This window comes from Selaginella moellendorffii, unplaced genomic scaffold (assembly GCF_000143415.4).
Source record: "Selaginella moellendorffii unplaced genomic scaffold, v1.0 SELMOscaffold_28, whole genome shotgun sequence".
Taxonomy (NCBI): domain Eukaryota; kingdom Viridiplantae; phylum Streptophyta; class Lycopodiopsida; order Selaginellales; family Selaginellaceae; genus Selaginella; species Selaginella moellendorffii.
The window spans coordinates 488251-507645 of record NW_003314289.1 but is presented as its reverse complement, the minus strand read 5'-3'; the positions used below and the strand labels follow the sequence as shown (position 1 = coordinate 507645).

The following is a 19395-nucleotide window of genomic DNA, read 5'->3' as shown; positions in this document are numbered from 1 at the left end:
TAGCTATCCATATTTAAATCATGTTCTTATCACTTTGTTCCAGTCGCCATCAAATAGCTAGGAAGGATGAACAATAGAAACTGCCTCCACCACCCAAAAACCCTAAGCGCATATTCGCAACAATAATCAAATCACAGGCGGGAAGTTTTGAGTTCTTCCATTTCTTCCATGCTTGCCATGAGAACATAAGCCCCCGCCACTTTCTCATCCAGTTCCACTACAGCCTTGAAAGCAATCCTCGCAAATTCCACATTGCTGCTCGCCTTGTAGCAAGCGCAGAGGATCGCCATCCAGAGCTTGGCCGACGACGGCGAGCAAAAACTCGAGCTTCTCTCCGTCACCAGCATCACTGCCTCTTCCATCCTGTTGGCTCGACAGAGGAGATCGACCACGCAGCAGCAGTGCTCGATCGAAGGCCAGATCCCAAACTCGGAGCTCATAGCCTCGAAGAGGTTCTGGCCTTGCTCCACCAGTCCGGCATGGTTGCAAGCGCTGAGAACCACCATAAAACTTACCGAGTCGGGCTCTTCCCTGTGCTGGATCATCGTCTCCAGGAGCTTGAGAACCCTCCACACCTCTCCAGCGTTGCCATAAGCCGCCATCAGCGAGTTCCAAGTTACCAAGTTCCTGGATCCCGCTGGAAACTCGTCGAAAACCTGCTGGGCCTCGACTAAACTCCCACACTTGCCGTAGAAGTCCACCAGCGCGTTCACCACCTTCGTCTCGCAGTCCAGCTTCTCGGCGTGGAGTTCTTTGTGGATCATCCTCCCGGTTTCCAGCGCTGCTAAGTAACCGCAAGCTTTGAGAGCCGCGAGATACGTTACTCGATCTGGCGAGCAGCAGCTTTGCTTCTTCATCTCCAGATATGACTTTAGCCCAAGCTCGGCGTCGCCGGAATCGACGTAAGCAAGGATGAGAGAGTTCCACGCGATGGTGTCGTGAGTTTTCATCTGCTGGAAAACGGAGCGAGCATCGATCAGGCTTCCACACCTCGCATAGGCATCCACCAAGCTGCTTCCCAGGTGAGTGTCGATCTCGATCTCGGATCTTAGAGCTTGTGAGTGAATCGCTGCGACTTTCTCTAGGTGTTTTTTCCTGTGTTCTTGATCCTGTTTTCGAGCAGCTAAGTTCCCACACGCCTTGAGTGCCGCGAGCACACTAACTTTGTTTGGTCGTCCTTCTTCTTCGTTATGCATGGAAGCATAGAGCTCCAGAGCCACCTCTGGCTCGTCATTCTCGACGCATCCCATCATCATGGAGTTCCAGGACACAGTAGTCCGGTGCTGGATCCCATCAAAGACCCGACGAGCAAGCTCCACCTCCTTGCATCTGGAGTAAAAGTCCACCAAGCTGTTCGCCATCACAGTGTCCCGTCCGAGAAAACCACCTTGATCTGCATGAACAGCCATCCCTTTCTCCAAAGACTTGATCTTCACAAGTTTTCCATCGACTATCGTCGCTTGCTCGTCGTGAGCCAAGCTCGAGCACGCCTTGAGAGCAGCCACGACAGTCACTTCGCTCGGTAAAGTAGATCCTTCGCTTCTCATGCGTGAGTATAATTCTAGCGCGAGCTCGGGCTCGCCAGCGTCGACGTATCCTAGGAGCATTTTAGTCCATGAGACTGGGTCTCGCTGAATAATCTTGTCAAAAACTTCACGAGCGTCATCCAAGCTTCCAGCTCTGGCATAAGCTCCAACGAGTGTGTTCGCCACGAATAGATCCAGCTCCGAGGATGTCAAAGATGCTCGAGAGTGAATTTCTCTGATTCTTCCCAAGCAGCCGGATGATAGCTTTCCATCTCCTCGCTCTTCCTCTAAAACACCTTCGCAAGCTTTGAGAGCGGCAACCAAGGTCCGACCATCTGGAACGAATCCACTCTTCACCATCCGGTCGAAGAACTCGAGTCCTCTCCTGGATTCACCATTCTCCACGCACTGGACGATGATCGAAGTCCACGAAACCAAGTCCACTTCTTCCATGCTCTCGAAAACCACCACTGCCTCCTCCAAGCTTCCACAGCTTCCATAAGCCTCTATCAGTGCGTTTGCGACGAAAGTATCCCTGGAAGAAGAAGAAACGTCCCTGTGAATCTCCCGGACCTTCTCCAAGAGAGCTCTTGTTCGATCTTCTTTCCTTTTGATCCTTTCCTCCTTCTCGATCGAAGCACAGGCCTTGAGGGCAGCCACGAAAGATCGACCATCGGGCTCGAATCCCTCGTCTTTCATCCTGAGAAACCACCGCAAGGCCGATTCAAAGTCCCCATTCTCGGAGTAGCCCTGGATCATGGCATTCCACGAGACCAGATCGACCAGAGCTCGCTGCTCCATTGATTGGAAGACGAGGCGCGCGTCGGCCATGCTGCCGCATCGAGCGTACATGGAGATGAGATTGTTGGCGACGTAGATGCTGCTGCTCCAGCGGTCGGCCAGATCGCTGTGGATTCTTGCCCCTGCCGCGAGATATTTCGCGCCGATGCATACCTTGAGAGCCGCAAGAACGATGGAAATGCTTGGCTGGAGGCCATCCCGGCGGAGATTCTCGTAGATCTTGATGGATTTCGAGGCGCCACTGCCCGACGATCCCGAGCATTTCCCCTTGGCATGGATTTTCATGCTACATTTTGAAAAACCCTAGATTTGCGAAGAACCCTAAAGAAACTAGGACGAGAAAGAGAAGAGGCGAGGAAGGACGAAGAAAGAGGAGCAAACGTAGCAGCAGTGAGTGAGAGCGAACCGGAGAGAAGAAAGAGGCAGAAGCTACTGGGTATTCTCAAAGGTAAGTTTCCTCTCTTTTTTTTTTTTCTATCCAGGTAGTGACCATTGGTTTTCTTTCTTCCAGATCACAAGGTCTGATGATCAACAAGCTAAGAAAGTGCTCACACTGAGATCGCGCAGCTCGCCCGCATTGCAAACTTGGCTAATCGAAGGTACCTGTACCAAAATTGTGATACTGCTTTAGCATGTTAAACTCGTCGGGAAGTCATGCGGTGTGACCTCCTCTTGCATAGGACTTGTTAGAATGTTTTATTAGAAATCTTCTGTGATGAGAAACTACTAGCATTCTGCAATTTAGCTGATTATCAAATTTCTTGCATCTTGATAGTAAGTGAATGTCAATGTCTCTAAGTGATTCAGCTCAAGTAGCAACATCCACCCTCAAGTCCCATTGCTTGGTTGATTTTCAGACAATCGCCTTGATATCCATAATGTTTCCCACCTTTGTTTTTACAGTTGTGGCCACTAAGCTTCCCATACATCTTACCAGTGCAGACTCTGTCCTCCTGATCACAAGATTCATTAGGAGTGTTGAAGTAGTAGCCTTGAAAAATAGGAGTTGCGTAGTAGCCAAGAATTATCACAAGGAAACAAACTAGTACAGCCTTCATCTTGATGTTGCTGTGAAGTTATCCAGAGAGACAAACTAATCAGCTTGAAATAAGGATTCGTGAACTAGAGAGCACCACTTTAAACAAGAAGCTGCTTACATTACATAGTCAAGGGCCACATGCTACACCTTAAATGCTTCTAGATGAAAATCGATGTTCCTATTCTTATTACCTTTCAGACTTAATAAACAAGCCAATTCACGATCTCCATATTCAATGTGCTCTCCATTGCCTAGATAATACCTAGGTATAATCCCTTAGTCTACTAATAAATTCAGCTTTAATTTAAATTGCTGTCTAAAATATGTATAATGACTATGGAAATCGATTTCATAACTAATGAAATTTTTTTTAAAAGATAATTTGTATACCATATGCTAGCGATGTGGCCAATTTTGTACACATGGCTTCTTTTGCCACATCATCTAGGGTTTCTTGCAAATTGGGGAGTCATTTTTAGCTCCTGACACTATGGATATAGATTATTAGCTTATAATTGATTACTGGCATGAAGAACAAAATTGTACTTAAAAGTTATCAAATAAAAAACTTACTTTTGAAACTCAAAATATTTTTTAAACTTTCAAGATGAAAGGTAGACCAAAAATAAAACTTTTCAAAAGAAGAAAAAGGGATGCCTTTCAAAATCAAGGCATGGAAGAGTGTTATAATGTCTCACTCTTAAATGCTCTTTTTTAGAAGAGATGATCTAATGACTTCATTTTTGGAAGTAATTTAAATTTATCATTCATATTTACTTCATTTTCTTATCTATTAAATAGTCTTTGAGATTGGGTGAAGAAAAAGTAGTGCTTTATTATAGTATGATCTCAAGAATTGAAAGTGGATTTCTGTTGGGTGACAGAAGGAGAAAATTGAGGAGAAGACATATATATTACTCCATAATCATAAAAATGATTAAAATAAAATTTTATAAAACAGAAGGAGAAAATTGAGGAGAAGACATATATAGTACTCCACAATCATAAAAATGATAAAAATAGAATTCTATAAAACAAAACCCAATCTCTAAATTGGTTCCTAAGTATAATTATTAAGAGAATACCAGAACTTTAATACTTTGAGTTAAGGATGGCAGCAATTAAATTCCTGTTTGCCAATTATTTTTGACACACATCCTCAAATTGATATAAATATTAGGGGTTTTGTGATCAATGTAAGCAGTGGTTATATGTTAGAGAATTTTCAAAGAAATAACATTTTAAAAAGGTCTACAATTGCAAAAGTTCTTTATTGAAGATTTCATAATTAATATTTACATCTGTGTATTTCCAAGAATGAAAAATAATCAGATAAAGTTTGCTATTTAGTCCCTCTTGTAGCAAAATAGCACCCAAAATGAAATTTGAAGTATTTACCTTAACAAAATATAATTTCATGTTGTCCAAAGGCAAAAAAACTTCAGGAGATCATAAGAAATTTGGGCAAAATAAATAAATAAATCCTTTAAAATAAATTACATTTGAAGAAGAGTAATTTTAAAGAAGTCCTGAATAAAACACTAAAATAAATTCATATAGACAAAGAATTATTAAACATTATGAACAAAAGTTGAGTGTTGCCACATAAGAATGATGGAAACCTTAGCAAAGTCTATAATAATGCCACATGAGGAAATTATATAACTCAAAAACTCTACCAAATTTTGATTAGAAGAACATTTATTAACTTTATAAAATGGTTTATTGTTAAAAGTACTAGAGGACAATATAAACATTATGGTTGCAAATTTTTTGAGTCTTAAAGAAGATAAAATTATTGTCAAAAGAGGTGGCAATGAAGAGATTACAAAAATCATGAAAGTCATTATGGTACAAAATAATAAAAGTGTTAGTTAAACCAAAAAGCATTTTTCTGTATTCAAAGTGGCCATAACATGTACAAAAAGTTATTTTCCAAATCACCCTCATGAATATAAATGAGATTGGAAGCACTACATAAGTCAATCTTGATGAAGAACCAAACTTTGGATAAACGCTTCAACAACTCAGAGATCAATGGAAGGTTTAGCATTATATGATTTGAGCATGGCAATGTAACATAACATAATCATAGAAAAAAACAGTATAAAAAAGAAGAATAGCTGTTATTTTCAAGTAGATGACATGCAGCCTTGATACTAGAAACCAAATATGTTATCAGCATCCTCCACAGCCTTTTTTTTGGCATTTGGGTTCATCTTGTCAATGACTTCCTTACGTGGGTTAAACTTGCGGAAGTTAAACTCTGCAAGCAAGACATAAAAACCATGCATTAAGTTACATTACACATCTCACCTCCAGTGATGCCATTGGAATCCTCCTGATGGAACAGAATACGGCTGCTATCAGACCAGGCAAAGAGTTTGATGCGGTACACCTATGCTAAAAGCATGAGCTGACTGAAATACTTGGCAACATGACACAAACCTTGAAGTAAGGGTTGAGCATATCAGGGTACCTTAGCACCCCAATGTCAACCATGGTTTTCTCGTGGTACTCATGCTTGGCAAATATAGTTTCAAAGCTGTTAATGGTTGCCCCTGACTGAGCAACGATGCTCCCAAGAACTTCAATGTTGATCTTGGTTGATTCCAGGACGTCCTGATCTGCAATGAAATTCACAAACCAGGTCTGAACCTGTGAGGAGAGAAGGCCCCAAAGGTTAGTAGAGCTCTGCTGTTATAATACATAATGTCACAGAACTTACTGCTCTCACAATGGCCGAATCCGGTGACCCGTCAAACTTAAAATCATTAGAGCTTTTGTTGATAAACTTGTCAGCTCTGCTAACCCCGTCACCCATTGGCTCAACCAGGGGGTTTTGCATGAACATGGAGTTGACCTTCTCCCAAGTTCGCTCTTCTGGTGGCACTTTGGCGAGAAGAGTGGTGGTTCCCGCGATGCAAACCTTGAGAACCTCATCCATCTTCTTCACTGTTTCTGCATTCAGGTCCCCAAATGACGGTGCCAGGTTTGTGTGGAGGTAATCCTCGGCACTCGTGGAACGCACATCAATCTGCAGCTTTGCACAAGGATTGAAATTAAGCACTGCTTCAGACAAGACAGGTTCCACTTCACCTTACTGAAATCGAAACTCCCAACAATCTCACCAATCTCCTTCAATGAACCGAAGGCCTCAAGCATCGTCGCCATGGTTGCTATTGCAAATCACCTTTGGGATACACCGGAGAAGAACCAGTTTTTATAGTGGGCTGAATGAGTTAGTGCAACAGTGTATCTTGACCACGTATTTTTCTTATACTCGCACGTAGTATACTAACTTCAATGGTAAAACAGGTTATACATTACTAGTAAGTCAGATAGCTTCATAAAATTAATTCTACAAAATATTAATTAATCATAAATAATAATATTAATATCCTAAACAACTTAAGCCAGAAGGTTTGCCATTGACATTTCCATACGACTTTTTGTTGGAGATGCAACCTGTCTCAGAAATAATCAGTTTAGATATTCGTATTTAAATCAGACGTGCTAGAAAGGATGAACATGCAAGGAACGTAGAAACTGCCTAGATACAGGCTGAAGAAAGACAATGGAGCCTACATTTTATGTTGACTTCAAAAACCCTAAGCGCATATTCGCAACAATAATCAAAACATAGGCGTGACGTAGAGTTCTTCCATTTCTTCCATGCTTGCCATGATAACATAAGCCACCGCCACTTTCTCATCCAGTTCCACAGCCTTGAAAGCAATCCTCGCAAATTCCACATTGCTGCTCGCCTTGTAGCAAGCGCAGAGGATCGCCATCCAGAGCTTGGCCGATGATGAGGAGCAAAAACTCGAGCTTCTCTCCGTCACCAGCATCACTGCCTCTTCCATCCTGTTGGCTCGACAGAGGAGATCGACCACGCAGCAGCAGTGCTCGATCGAAGGCCAGATCCCAAACTCGGAGCTCATAGCCTCGAAGAGGTTCTGGCCTTGCTCCACCAGTCCCGCATGGTTGCAAGCGCTGAGAACCACCATAAAAGTTACCGAGTCGGGCTCTTCCCTGTGCTGGATCATCGTCTCCAGGAGCTTGAGAACCCTCCACACCTCTCCAGCGTTGCCATAAGCCGCCATCAGCGAGTTCCAAGTTACCAAGTTCCTGGATCCCGCCGGAAACTCGTCGAAAACCTGCTGGGCCTCGACTAAACTCCCACACTTGCCGTAGAAGTCCACCAACGGGTTCACCACCTTCGTCTCGCAGTCCAGCTTCTCGGCGTGGAGTTCTTCGTGGATCATCCTCCCGGTTTCCAGCGCTGCTAAGTAACCGCAAGCTTTGAGAGCCGCGAGATACGTTATTCGATCTGGCGAGCAGCAGCTTCTTTGCTCCTTCATCTCCAGATATGACTTTAGCCCAAGCTCGGTGTCGCCGGAATCGACGTAAGCAAGGATGAGAGAGTTCCACGCGATGGTGTCGTGAGATAGAGCGAGCATCGATCAGGCTTCCATACCTCGCGTAGGCATCCACCAAGCTGCTTCCCAGGTGAGTGTCGATCTCGATCTCGGATCTTACAGCCTGTGAGTGAATCGCTGCGACTCTCTCTAGATTGTTTTCCCCTGTGTTCTTCATCCTGTTTTCGAGCAGCTAAGTTCCCACACGCCTTGAGTGCCGCGAGCACACTAACTTTGTTTGGTCGTCTTTCTTCTTCATTATGCATGGAAGCGTAGAGCTCCAGAGCCACCTCTGGCTCGTCATTCTCGACGCATCCCATCATCATGGAGTTCCAGGACACAGGAGTCCGGTGCTGGATCCCATCAAAGACCTGGCGAGCAAGCTCCACCTCCTTGCATCTGGAGTAAAAGTCCACTAAGCTGTTCGCTATCAGTGTCCCGTCCGAGAAAACCACCTTGATCTGCGTGAACAGCCATCCCTTTCTCCAGAGACTTGATCTTCACTCTCCAAGAGCGCTCTTGTGCGATCTTCTTTCCTCTCCATGAGTTCCTCCTTTTCTCCAGTGCCAACGATCGAAGCACAAGCTTTGAGCGCAGCCACGACCATCGGGCTGGAATCCCTCTTCTTTCATCCTGAGAAACCACCGCAAGAAGTCCCCATTCTCGGAGTAGCCCTGGATCATGGCATTCCACGAGACCAGATCGACCAGAGCTCGCTGCTACATCGATTGGAAGACGAGGCGCGCGTCGGCCATGCTGCCGCATCGAGCGTACACGATGCATACCTTGAGAGCCGCAAGAACGATGGAAACTTGGCTGGAGGCCATCCCGGCGGAGATTCTCGTAGATCTTGATGGATTTCGAAGCGCCACTGCCGATCCCGAGCTTTTACCCTTTTCAGGCTACATTTTGAAAAACCCTAGATTTGCAAAGAACCCTAATCTTGGATGGATGCGCGCAAGGAATCCGATTCTTCGCCGAGCTCGTCAGGTATGGTCTCTGGTCAGTGCCGGCATTGGATTCGAGGGTTTCTTGGCAGATTACAGCAGCGAGGACGAGGAATCCAGGCGGAAGAGGAGGCACAAGGACGAGAAGCGTAAGCACCGGAGAAAATCAGCAAGGCATTCTAGCAGCGGCAGTAGCAGCGACAACGATAGCGAGAGCGATGGTGGGAGGAAAAACAGGAGGAAAGATCGAAAGAAGAGATCAAGGAGGAGACATCACAGCAGTACCAGCGACGATGAGAAGGATGGGAAGAGAGTAAGAGACGATGATAGTGAGGAGGAGAAGAAGAAGAAGAGGAGGAAGATAAGGAGAAGCGAGGAGGAGAGGGGCGAAAGACGAAGGAAAAGGAGCAAACGCCATGACTATAGCAGCAGTGACGATGAGAGCAGCAGTGAGAGCGAATCCGAGAGAAGAAAGAAGAAGAAGCTACTGAAAGAAGCCAAGAGGATTCTCAAAGGTAAGTTTTTCTCTTTCTCCTCGCCTTTCTTTTTCTCTCCTAGTGACCATTGGTTTTCTTTCTTCCAGATCACAAGGCCTCAGCAAAGTCTGATGATCAACGAGCTAAGAAAGTGAGTCCAGAGGATTTTTCTGCCGATCGTTTGCTCTCATATCTCTTTGTTGTTCAATGCAGGTCGAGACGATCACAATGGACGATTACTACGCAAAAAACCCCGAGTTTGCGACATGGCTGAAAGAGAACCGCGGCCTTTACTTCTCGAGCTTATCGGCGGAGGAGACCCGGAAGCTCTTCTCAAGTTTTGCAGACGCTTGGAACTCTGGCAAACTCGCTGACAAGTACTACCAAGGTATCAAAGCGGCGAAAAGAACGAATCACAAGTGGAATATAGGAGACGACAATCAAGGCAAGAACGAGTTTTCTTTTCACGTTTTCCTGCTAAAGCATGACTTACAGTGGACGAGGAGGATGAGAGGCTGCAAAAGAGGAAGAAGGAAAAGGCAGAGCAGAAGAAGTTCGTTAAGGAACACGAGCTTGTAATGGACGAGCTTTTGCCCAAGGCAACCGGCAAGGACAGGCTCTTGGAGAAGAAAGCCATCCAAAGAGAGAAGAACAGGAACCGCGATTTGAGTCCGGAGCCAATGCGAGAGACGGACTTGATGGGAGGTGGAGACGATTTCAAGATGATGTAAGTATTTTTTTCTCTCTTTGTTTTTCTGTTCTCAATCTTTGTTCTGATTGATTTGTTTTTTGGATTTGTCAAGGCTTGCGAGAGAGCGTGCTCGAAGAGAAAAGAGAGCTAATGTGAAAGTCGAAGCGCTCCAGAAGAAGCTCTCGGTTGTGGAGGAAAGGGAGACGGCGGCGATGGACCAGTTTCGGGCTCTCATTAACACGTCGGGTGGAAAGATTACGATTCCAAAACGCGGAACTTAATTCCATCGAAACGTCAAAATATAACAAGTGTGTGAAGATTGGATTATAATAATTCTTATTGTTATAAACGCCATGAGGCATTGTTGTAGATGTTTTTGACAAATGGCAGTTTTGGTGTGTAAAAACAGTGTAGAAGTAGAGATTTATAAATGCTCAGTTTACATCCTATTCTATCAATAATCCAACTGTAGTTCAGGCTACACTATTAATATGAGAGGCTTATGGTTAATTGTTGTATTGGTATCATTTCTTTCTTGTCACGAGTGTTTCTTGCGCAGAATTTGTACTGGCCTCTGGCTGGATACTTGTGATATACGTGCTACTATCACGCAAGGTGACAATCCTATAGTAATCAATGCCGGTTGCAAGAATTTGGAGGGTGAAAGGGTGCCTTCACAAGTTACATTAGAGTGGTGTGATTCCAACATTAAGTCATGTGATTTTGATCTTGGACATCAATACGCATTCTACTGCTATGACGGAGAAAACAAAGAGGTTGAGATTAACTCGAAAGTAAAGAATGTTAATGGCACCCTCTACTGTTGTACTTATGGCTAAAGATACAAATAATACATGTTTTTGGTCTGGAGGCATTAGACTATTGGTGAAACCAATTCGAGTTCTATCCCCACTCTCTATCTTTTCTTGGGTTCCTCCCTAAACTCTTCTGAGCATAGCAGAAACATCAATTTAGTTTTTAATATAAAACAAATTAAGTACTATCTTCTACTGTGAATATATATTTGAAGCATATATGCCAATGAGATTGGACAACAAATAGTCACAACAATTGTCATTGCAGCATATTTAAACCCATCGGTCTTTTAGAGGGTGCTGCAAGAGTTTGTAAATAATATATGAATGAATAAATGAGATACATGAAGGACAAAATACATTAGTATATACATTTCTCAAGCAACCACAACACACAAATAAGGAATGATGGAGCACATATATAATTATTATCTAAAAAACATTCAAGAGATATCACATAGTACAAACAAGAAAAACAACTTTTACAAGAACTAGAGAAGACATCTATGGTTAGCATTTAAAATCTAAAACTTAAATCTATTTTATAAATTTAATAATATAAGCATAAGGCATATCCATTACAAGGATATTCGACCAAAGGCCCCCGAATATTTTAGGTCTTCACGACAATGGAGGACGGCAAGAGCAAGGGCGAGGAGGCGCAGCAATGTGGAGGTGGAGGAGCGCATTCCGACGAGGTGGAGCCGCTGGTAGCTCCAGACTTCCAGCTGCAAGCTCTCGGATCCAGGTTCGCGCGCTGCATTTGCTTCGCGGCTGGATCGCTCGGCGTCATGGCTGCTCTGGTGCTCGCATTCGTGGTCGTCCTCTCCACGCAGCACAGATCGGCTTCCTCGTCCGAGATTTCGAGGCCGCTCAGGGTTCTCGACAAGCCGCTGGTGATTTTGATCTCCTCGGATGGTTTTCGATGGGGATACCAGTGGAAAGTCCCGACTCCAAACATCGATCGCCTCATTTCCAATGGTACCGAAGCGTTCCCTGGGATGATTCCAGTGTATCCCAGCGTCACATTCCCGAATCACTATTCCATAGCTACTGGTAAGCTTTTCTTTCTTTCTTTCCTTCCATTCGTTTCTTAGAGATGTTTTCTTCGTGGGAGTATCTTATAGACTTTGGCTGCTCTTCCAGGTCTATATCCCGCTTGGCATGGAATCGTCGCGAACTATTTTCGCGACCCCGTTCGCTCGAGCAACGAGACGTTCTTCATGGGCAATCTCAACGCGAAGTGGTGGATTGGCGAGCCAATCTGGGAAACAGTCGTGAAGAACGGGCTTGAGGCGGCTGTCTACTTCTGGCCGGGATCACAGGTGGTGAGAAAGTCGTGGCCTTGTCGTCCCGAGATTTGTCCGAGCTACAATAAGTCGGTTCCATTCGAGGTGAGAGTGGACGCTGTTCTGGGATACCTTGATCTTCCACAGCGGCCAAGTTTCATCGGACTCTACTTCGAAGAACCGGATGAAGAAGGCCACCAAGTAGGACCGGATGCACCTCAGATCAGCGCTGCCATCACCAGGGTGGATTCGATGATAGGAAGGCTGCTGGAAGGCCTTGAGAAACGTAACATCCTGGAAGAGGTGACGATTATCATGGTTGGCGACCATGGCATGGTTGGAACTTGCGATAAAAAGCTGATCTTCTTGGAAGACTTGGAACGCTGGATCCAAATTCCAAAGGAGTGGGTGGATTCGACAAGTCCGGTGCTCGCAATCACTCCGCCTCTCGACGTCGACGCAAAGGTCGTGGTGGAGAAGATGAAGCAGGGGCTGGCCTCTGGTAGTGTGGCGAACGGGGAGTTCCTGCAAGTTTATTTGAAAGAAGATCTACCTTCGAGGTTGCACTACTCCTCGAGTGAGAGGATCCAGCCGATTATTGGGATGGTGGAAGAAGGCTACAAAGTCGAGTTGACACGTCCCAGGAAGACTCACACAGAGTGTGGAGGCGCTCACGGCTACGACAATCTTTTGGTTTCGATGAGGACGATTTTCATCGGGCATGGGCCGCAGTTTGCCAGGGGAAAGAAAGTGCCGTCTTTCGTTAACGTGGAGGTGTACAACGTGATTGCAACTATTCTCGGGATCAACGGGACCAGTAACAACGGAACGACAGCTTTTCCCCAGAGTATCCTCCTCTCTAAGTAGCCCTCTAACCATGGTGAGTTTCTTCTATTGTGCTACTAATCTCTAGCTAACATGTTTTCCACTGCAGAGTAAACGGTGAATAAGTGCACGGGCAATAGTGCTTGTAAAGTGACATCTTTTAAGATTCATTCTCGAGTGCTTCAAGCACGATTTTTTTGTCAGACAGAGTTTCGAGTCCTCTTGAGTTCTCCTCTCGAAGGTATAGTCTTCATTTCTGTCGCCTACTGCTGTGTTATTTGTTTGCGTTCTTTTTTCCTCGAACAGGCGTGATTCTCGCTCGTAGCTTGCCGCTATGAAGAATGACGGAGGCGCTGTGACGGATTTGAAGAACGAGCGGCAGGGAAGAACTTCGATAAAGGCTAGTTATACCATTTACGTTGGCGCAGTCCTTTTCCTTGTTCTTGCAGTGGCAGTCGTACTCCTCTCAGTCTCGCTCTCTTCATGCCACAAATCTGCAATGCGAGTTGATTCGCGCTCTACTGTCTCGCACTCGCTCAAGATTTTGAAGCAACCACTTGTGATCCTGCTCTCTGCAGACGGTTTTAGATGGGGTTACCAGTGGAAGGTTGCAACTCCCAACATTGATCGTTTGAAGAGAGATGGAACCGAGGCCTATCCTGGGATGTTGCCAGTGTACCCGAGCATTACATTCCCGAACCACTACTCCATCGCAACTGGTATGAAAGCCTTTATTTTCTCTTCTCAGCCTTGTTTAAATGGTGGCAGGTCTCTATCCTGCTTGGCACGGTATTATCTTGAACTCCTTTCGAGACCCCACCGACGCCTCAAGAAAAACCTTCTTCATGAAGAACGATACAAATCCAAAGTGGTGGCTCGGCGAGCCTATGTGGGAAACAGTTGTCAACCATGGCCTCAAAGCAGCAACTTACTTCTGGCCGGGTTCCGAGGTGGCCAAAGGCAAATGGACGTGTCCTCCGGCTTACTGTCACCGCTACAACGAGTCCGTTCCTTTCGCCACCCGCATCGATACTGTCCTGAGCTGGGTGGATTTACCGGAAGCACAGAGGCCGAGCTTGATCGCGGTTTACATCGAGGACCCCGACGCGGAAGCTCACACTGTCGGCCCGGACTCGCCAGAGATCAGCGACGCCGTCACCAGAGTGGACGCCGTGCTTGGAAGGCTGCTCGACGGTCTCGAGCGGCGGAAGATCCTCCAGGACGTGAACGTGATCATGGTGAGCGACCATGGCTTCGTGGGGACGTGCGACACCAAGATCATCTCCCTGGACGAGCTCTCGGCCGCGGCCAACACCAAACTCCCGGCGGAGTGGATCGAGAGCGTCACCCCGGTGCTGGCGATCCGCCCCCCGGCTCGCCTCGCCGCGAAGAAGCTCAAGAGGATTGTGGCGGCGCTCAACGCTGCGCTTGCTTCCGGCAAAGTCGCGAATGGGAAGTTCCTGAAGGTGTTCGTCCGGGAGGAGCTGCCAGCGCGGCTGCACTACTCGGGCAGTGACAGGATCTCGCCGATCATCGGGATGGTGGCCGAGGGATACAAGGTGGTGGTGAAGCGGCCGAGCGGGCCGGACTGCGGTGGCGCGCACGGCTATGACAACACTCTCGCGTCCATGAGGGCGGTGTTCTTCGCGGCGGGGCCGAGGTTCGCGAGAGGCAAACAGGTGGAAGCGTTCGTCAATGTGGAGATCTACAACGTGGTCACCCAGATCTTGGGGATCAAGGGAGTAGCGAACAATGGGACCAGGAGCTTGACGAAGAAAATAATTCGCTAGAAGCTTCGCAAGATCCAAATGCATATTTCACAACGTTTTCTCCGCCACCTTTTGCCATTTATAGTGAACCTTTATTTTAACTCTTTTTATTTCTATTTAATCCGGCAATGTTCCATGATTGTTATGCCCGGCTGCGACGCTCGCAGCACAGGGCTTGAATCATCGCCTGAGACGGAGATTTGCGATGGAATGTTGAGAGAGAACCTCCCCTGCTCGTCCGTGGCTTGCTGCGCGGTAAAGAAAGGCCGCTCGCTGGCGGCTTTGCACGGAAGCGAGACCGTCATACCTGTTAGAAACAATAGGAGTTTTTATCTGAGAGGTTATAACACTATTGCTTCTCGCGGCAACACTTTCGCACAGATGTAAGGAAGATTAAACCATCAAAATAGATAAGTGATTAAAACTCCCGCAAAAGCATTCGTATCTTGGGCTCAGTGTCCCAGTTGGCCACATCCCGGCAGTGAATCACGAGCTCTTTGCCTTGATGAGCTTCAAGTGAGAACCCTCACGTAGGGTCCATCACGTAGAGATGAACCAACGATTCTTGCGCATGGAAGTCAGCAGCTTACACTCTGAGCACGTAGCTGCTGCTGCTGGTATTGGCCGTGATCCACAGGTAAAATATAAAAAAGGTTCTCTTTCAACGTAAACATTGTTGCTAGAGAACTCATGCTACTTATAGCTCGATTTTCCTTGTCGAGAAGCTCGATCCAGTCTGGTGGTTCTCGCCGCTAGAGGCTCCAAGCATCGGGGCATTCCGGACAAGAGAAAGAAATGGTACTGACTTCCTTTCTCCTGTTTTGTGTATTCTTCAACAGCGAACCTTCGTAAACGATTCTCTACGTCGCCATCTTCTTTCAAGGCTAGAACAAGTAACTGCTGTTATCGGACATTTGGCTTCTTCATGGTGTGTCTTCTTTGGATGTTCTTTCGTTTCTATAACTCTTTCTCTTGTGGCTCGCGCCAGGTGCTTAGAAGCGACTGTGAGTTGTGCAAGCTCGCAGTCTAAGTAATGAAATCACACATAGCGATAGTTCGAAGCAGGCAATCTAATCATCTGGTACTTGACAAAGTGCATTTTCTCTTTCCTTCTTCGGTACTTCTTTGAAATGTAAGAACACTGCGACTTGGTCGATGATAATTCTGGAGTAGAAACACTGCGACTTTAATCGATCAAGCCCAAAGTTCTCCCATGCTACAATGGATACGCAGCTGTTATCAAAGCCAGCGAAGTGGGAAGAGCGATAGGATTTGTGACCATAACTTATTGGAATTTGCACCCTTGAGTGTGTTTGTGTCAGGGTAGCTAAACCCTCAATCTTTATTTTCTAAATATTTTCAGCTAGCTGAATTAGGAAAAGGATAGAAAACCTTTTGAGTTGAAACTATATAAAGTAGTGTTTAGGAATCAAGCTAGGGCTTCTGTCATGGAGTCGAAGGTACTGGGGAAATATAGTTTTTGCAATGACGAGCAAAAGGTTGGCAAGCTGGGTTGTGTGCTGAGAGTGGCCTGTGATCAAGAAGGTGAGAAAGTTTTAATCAAGAGCGTGGACAATGAATTGTATGACTATGTCCGAGAGTTTGAACTCATGAGGGAGTGCAAGCATGAGAACGTCGTGAAAGTTCTCGACATGGTCCAGGAAGAAGATGGAGGTTACATAGTTCTCGAGCACCTATGGGATATCAGGGAATTCAATAAGGATGAGCGACTGCGTTACAAGCTCTCCAAAGTGGGTTGGATTAAGGAAACCATGCGGCAGCTCCTAGTGGGTTTGGCAAGCTTGCATGAGCGAGAAGTTGTGCATCAGGACATCCTACCCGAGTGTCTCAAATTTGAGCTCAATAGCAACAACTTTGTGGTGAAATTGGGGGATTTTGGCTGTGCGAGGAAGCTCTCAACTCCACCAACCGTACATATTGGATCATTGGGATTCAGGGCTCCCGAAGTTATCTCCAAAGAGATTGAGAAGTTTGGGAAAGGTGTGGACATGTGGGGTGCTGGAGTGGTGTTTGCAGTGCTACTCTTGGGAAAGAAGCCTTTTGGTGGTTATAGAAATTACAATTTGAGCTGGGAGGAAGACGAGGCAAAGGTGATGGACAAGATGAAGAAGCTACCTGAGAAGGATTGGTCTATGAAAATTGAAGATAAGGATGCAGTGAATTTGTTACAGGGTTTGCTCGCTTGGGATCCAGATAAAAGGCTTACAGCGGCACAAGCTTTAAAATCAATGTATTTTAGAGTGAAACCGCAAGATATTGAGGAAAAAGAGGTAGTACCTATTGTCAAAGAAGAAAAAGTCACTAGTATTTTCCAGAAGTTTATCATAGGTTTCGTCATATATATTATTCTAGGAGACCTTTGCATACAATATAAAAATTGGTGATTAAGGATGTATTTCCACTAAGCAATTTAAAAAATTCTTTTATGCTAGCCAAAGAACAGAGATTAAACCTCGTAACCGCCGCAAGGAGTGTTCTCCTCTCTTCTTGGAATGGAATGGAGGTAAGGAGGCTGCCAGATTTTCTCACTCGGTTCTTGAGCTCCAGAATTTTTTTGCTTTCGCTCGCGCTCGGCTTCGCCCAATTCTTCCTCTTCTCCTTCTCGCCGAGGGCTTGGACACAGAGGAGCTGCTCGATCGCCAAAGCCAAATCATCCCAGCTTCTCAGAGTTTATGTCGCCGATCTTCCTCGCGAATTCCACCATGGCCTCCTCGAGAGCTACTGCCGCTCCCAGAACTGCTGCTCCACCGGCGAGTATCCCACGAATCCTCTGCTCAAGCAGCACAGTGCCGAGTTTTGGCTCCTGCGCGATCTGCTCGACAGCCCCTCCAAGAAGAAGGAAAACTTTGTTCGAGTGTGGGACTCCCGGCTCGCGGACGTTGTCTTCGTGCCATTCTTCGCGGCTCTCAGCGCTCAAATCCAGCTCAGAGGTGGCCACCGTGGCGAGTTTCGCAAGAGGAGCTCCAAAAACTCCGACTTTGATCGCCAGCGGCGAGTGGTGGAGCTCGTCACCAGCAGTCTCGAGTGGAGGCGGAGCAATGGAGTCGACCATGTCTTCGTTCTCGCTGGTAAAAACGAAACTTTGCTCTCTCTCTCTCTCCAAGCTCCTGTTCTTCTTCCAGATCCCATGGCTATGTGGCACGTCCGCGAGCAAATCTCCACTGCGGTGTTCCTGGTGGTCGACTTTGGAGGATGGTACCTGGAGGACGCCAAGAACAAGCTGAATTCCTCCACCATCATCCAGCACTCCCAGGTCTCTCCGATCAAAGACGTGATAATCCCCCACACGCACTTGCTGCCACCCTTGAAGATCGCGGACGATCAACACCGGACTGTTCTCCTGTACTTCAGAGGAGCTCGCCATCGTCACAGGGTAACAGAACTTTCCTGTTCTTGAGTGTGATAGCTTTTCTTTCGCTTTCGTCCTGCAGAGCGGGCTTGTCAGAGAAAAGCTCTGGAAAATCTTAGACAACGAACCGGAAGTTTTGCTCGAGGAAGGACTTCCAGACGATGCCGGTCTTGCGGAAGCCACACGAGGCATGAGAAGCTCCGAGTTTTGCTTGACTCCGGCGGGAGACACTCCCAGTTCATGCAGGCTTTACGACGCCATCGCGAGCCTGTGCATTCCAGTGATTGTCAGCGATGACATACAGCTTCCATTCGAAGGCTTTGTGAATTACGAGGAGTTTTGCGTCTTCGTGTCAGCCCGAGACGCCACACAACCCGGATGGCTTGTCCAAAAGTTGCGGAGCATTGGCAGCGAGGAGAGAAGCACGATGAGACAGACGCTGTCGCGTGTCCAGAGGTATTTCGAGTATGATAATGCGCTTACGGACGGAGCTGTGAGCTTGATATGGTCAAAAATCCATTCCAAAGTTCCTATGATCAAGGAGAGCATTGCGAGGTTTAGAAGAAATAGGAAAAGTGGTAGCTTACCGTCGGCTAAGCGGTGTCACTGCGTTTCATGAGCCTCTTCGTTACGATTTTTTGTAAATCACGGGAGTGTTCCTGTTGGAAGGATACAAAAAAGAAAGAATCCAGCGAGACTGTTGCAACAAACTTACCAAAAGTCGTGGTTCTCGCAATGACAGACACGCCATTGCGGTCCATGATGCTCCATTGACATCTCACTTGGATTAGCACTCACGTCTGCGTGACAATGAAACGAGATCACTATCAGCATAACGAAGGAGCCTTTTTGCTTTTGTTTATTGCGTTTGAGAACCTTATGCTTATCACTTCCACCTGGCACTTTGCGAATCTCTCCTCTTAAGTCGTGACAGCCACGAAAACACGAGGTCACGTTTGCTGTTCTCCGGGATAGAGACAAGTTCGCACTAAAGTCGCATTGGTTTTTATATAAGAGAAACATACCTTCGAATTTAAAGCCGTAGTGTTTCTACTCCAGAATTATCATCTACCAAGTCGCGTTCTTACACTTCAAAGAAGTCACGAAAAAGGAACGAGAAAATGTACCTTGTCAAGTGCCAGATGATTAGAATGCCTGCTTCTATGAGTGATTTCGTACAAAAGTACCTAGAGAAAAAAGAAAGAAACGAATTCCTCAAAGACTATCAAGCTTAAAGCGAAAGAAAAAGTCGTCACAAACCAGTATGGTATGCATCCTAGGCAATCATAAGCAATTCTTATGCTTCGAAATGAGAACTTATCATGGCAGCACTTTGCCTTGAATTTACACTCGCATTCTTCTTCCAATCCAAGATGGTTATACTCGATCTGGAAGACACTTCTAAAACCATTTCGAGGAAACCGTA

The 19395-nt window shown here is 46.1% G+C and overlaps 8 protein-coding genes across 12 annotated transcripts; 4 read left to right on the top strand and 4 right to left on the bottom strand.

Annotated features, from left to right (window-relative positions):
- Positions 1-131: 131 nt before the first annotated feature.
- Positions 132-2612, bottom strand: LOC112348251 (pentatricopeptide repeat-containing protein At5g27110-like). Its single transcript, XM_024680421.1, has one exon. It carries the CDS (start codon positions 2610-2612, stop codon positions 132-134), a length of 2481 nt encoding a protein of 826 aa, XP_024536189.1.
- Positions 2613-5525: 2913 nt separating this feature from the next.
- On the bottom strand, positions 5526-6547 carry LOC112348250. Its single transcript, XM_024680420.1, has 5 exons — positions 6466-6547; positions 6095-6403; positions 5815-6024; positions 5683-5764; positions 5526-5632 (listed from the first exon to the last, which is right to left on the bottom strand). The coding sequence occupies exons 1-5, from the start codon at positions 6538-6540 to the stop codon at positions 5526-5528; spliced, it is 783 nt and encodes a 260-aa protein (XP_024536188.1). The 5' UTR covers positions 6541-6547.
- A 454-nt stretch (positions 6548-7001) lies between these two features.
- LOC112348249 (pentatricopeptide repeat-containing protein At3g46790, chloroplastic-like) lies at positions 7002-7730 on the bottom strand. Its single transcript, XM_024680419.1, has one exon. The coding sequence runs from the start codon at positions 7728-7730 to the stop codon at positions 7002-7004; it is 729 nt and encodes a 242-aa protein (XP_024536187.1).
- A 965-nt stretch (positions 7731-8695) lies between these two features.
- Positions 8696-10270, top strand: LOC9645240 (transcriptional regulator ATRX homolog). Its single transcript, XM_024680478.1, has 6 exons — positions 8696-8777; positions 8827-9249; positions 9318-9361; positions 9424-9655; positions 9706-9937; positions 10014-10270. The coding sequence occupies exons 1-6, from the start codon at positions 8735-8737 to the stop codon at positions 10180-10182; spliced, it is 1143 nt and encodes a 380-aa protein (XP_024536246.1). The 5' UTR covers positions 8696-8734; the 3' UTR covers positions 10183-10270.
- Positions 10271-11332: 1062 nt separating this feature from the next.
- Positions 11333-13686, top strand: LOC9645238 (venom phosphodiesterase 2). Its single transcript, XM_002975646.2, has 5 exons — positions 11333-11772; positions 11863-12885; positions 12940-13071; positions 13137-13549; positions 13599-13686. Exons 1-2 carry the CDS (start codon positions 11346-11348, stop codon positions 12870-12872), a joined length of 1437 nt encoding a protein of 478 aa, XP_002975692.2. The 5' UTR covers positions 11333-11345; the 3' UTR covers positions 12873-12885; positions 12940-13071; positions 13137-13549; positions 13599-13686.
- On the top strand, positions 13165-14600 carry LOC112340420 (venom phosphodiesterase 2-like). The gene is made up of 3 exons (XM_024680418.1): positions 13165-13549; positions 13599-14501; positions 14593-14600. The coding sequence occupies exons 1-3, from the start codon at positions 13165-13167 to the stop codon at positions 14598-14600; spliced, it is 1296 nt and encodes a 431-aa protein (XP_024536186.1).
- A 2409-nt stretch (positions 14601-17009) lies between these two features.
- On the top strand, positions 17010-18649 carry LOC9630057 (probable arabinosyltransferase ARAD1). Of its 2 annotated transcripts, XM_002975643.2 has the most exons (3): positions 17010-17688; positions 17743-17993; positions 18052-18649. In XM_002975643.2, the coding sequence occupies exons 1-3, from the start codon at positions 17046-17048 to the stop codon at positions 18586-18588; spliced, it is 1431 nt and encodes a 476-aa protein (XP_002975689.2). In that variant the 5' UTR covers positions 17010-17045; the 3' UTR covers positions 18589-18649. The 2 variants fall into 2 exon arrangements, with proteins under 2 accessions (XP_002975689.2, XP_024536245.1); XM_024680477.1 differs by having other exon boundaries at positions 17010-17993.
- Positions 18386-19389, bottom strand: LOC112348275. 4 transcript variants are annotated; one of them, XR_002992991.1, is made up of 7 exons: positions 19230-19389; positions 19097-19156; positions 18995-19037; positions 18846-18928; positions 18685-18769; positions 18557-18628; positions 18386-18499 (listed from the first exon to the last, which is right to left on the bottom strand). XR_002992991.1 is itself a non-coding variant. In XM_024680479.1 (6 exons), the coding sequence occupies exons 1-5, from the start codon at positions 19242-19244 to the stop codon at positions 18598-18600; spliced, it is 375 nt and encodes a 124-aa protein (XP_024536247.1). In that variant the 5' UTR covers positions 19245-19389; the 3' UTR covers positions 18386-18499; positions 18557-18597. The 4 variants fall into 4 exon arrangements, 1 of the variants encoding a protein (XP_024536247.1); XR_002992989.1 differs by having other exon boundaries at positions 18995-19058; positions 19097-19389; XR_002992990.1 differs by having other exon boundaries at positions 19097-19389.
- Between the last annotated feature and the right edge of the window lie 6 nt (positions 19390-19395).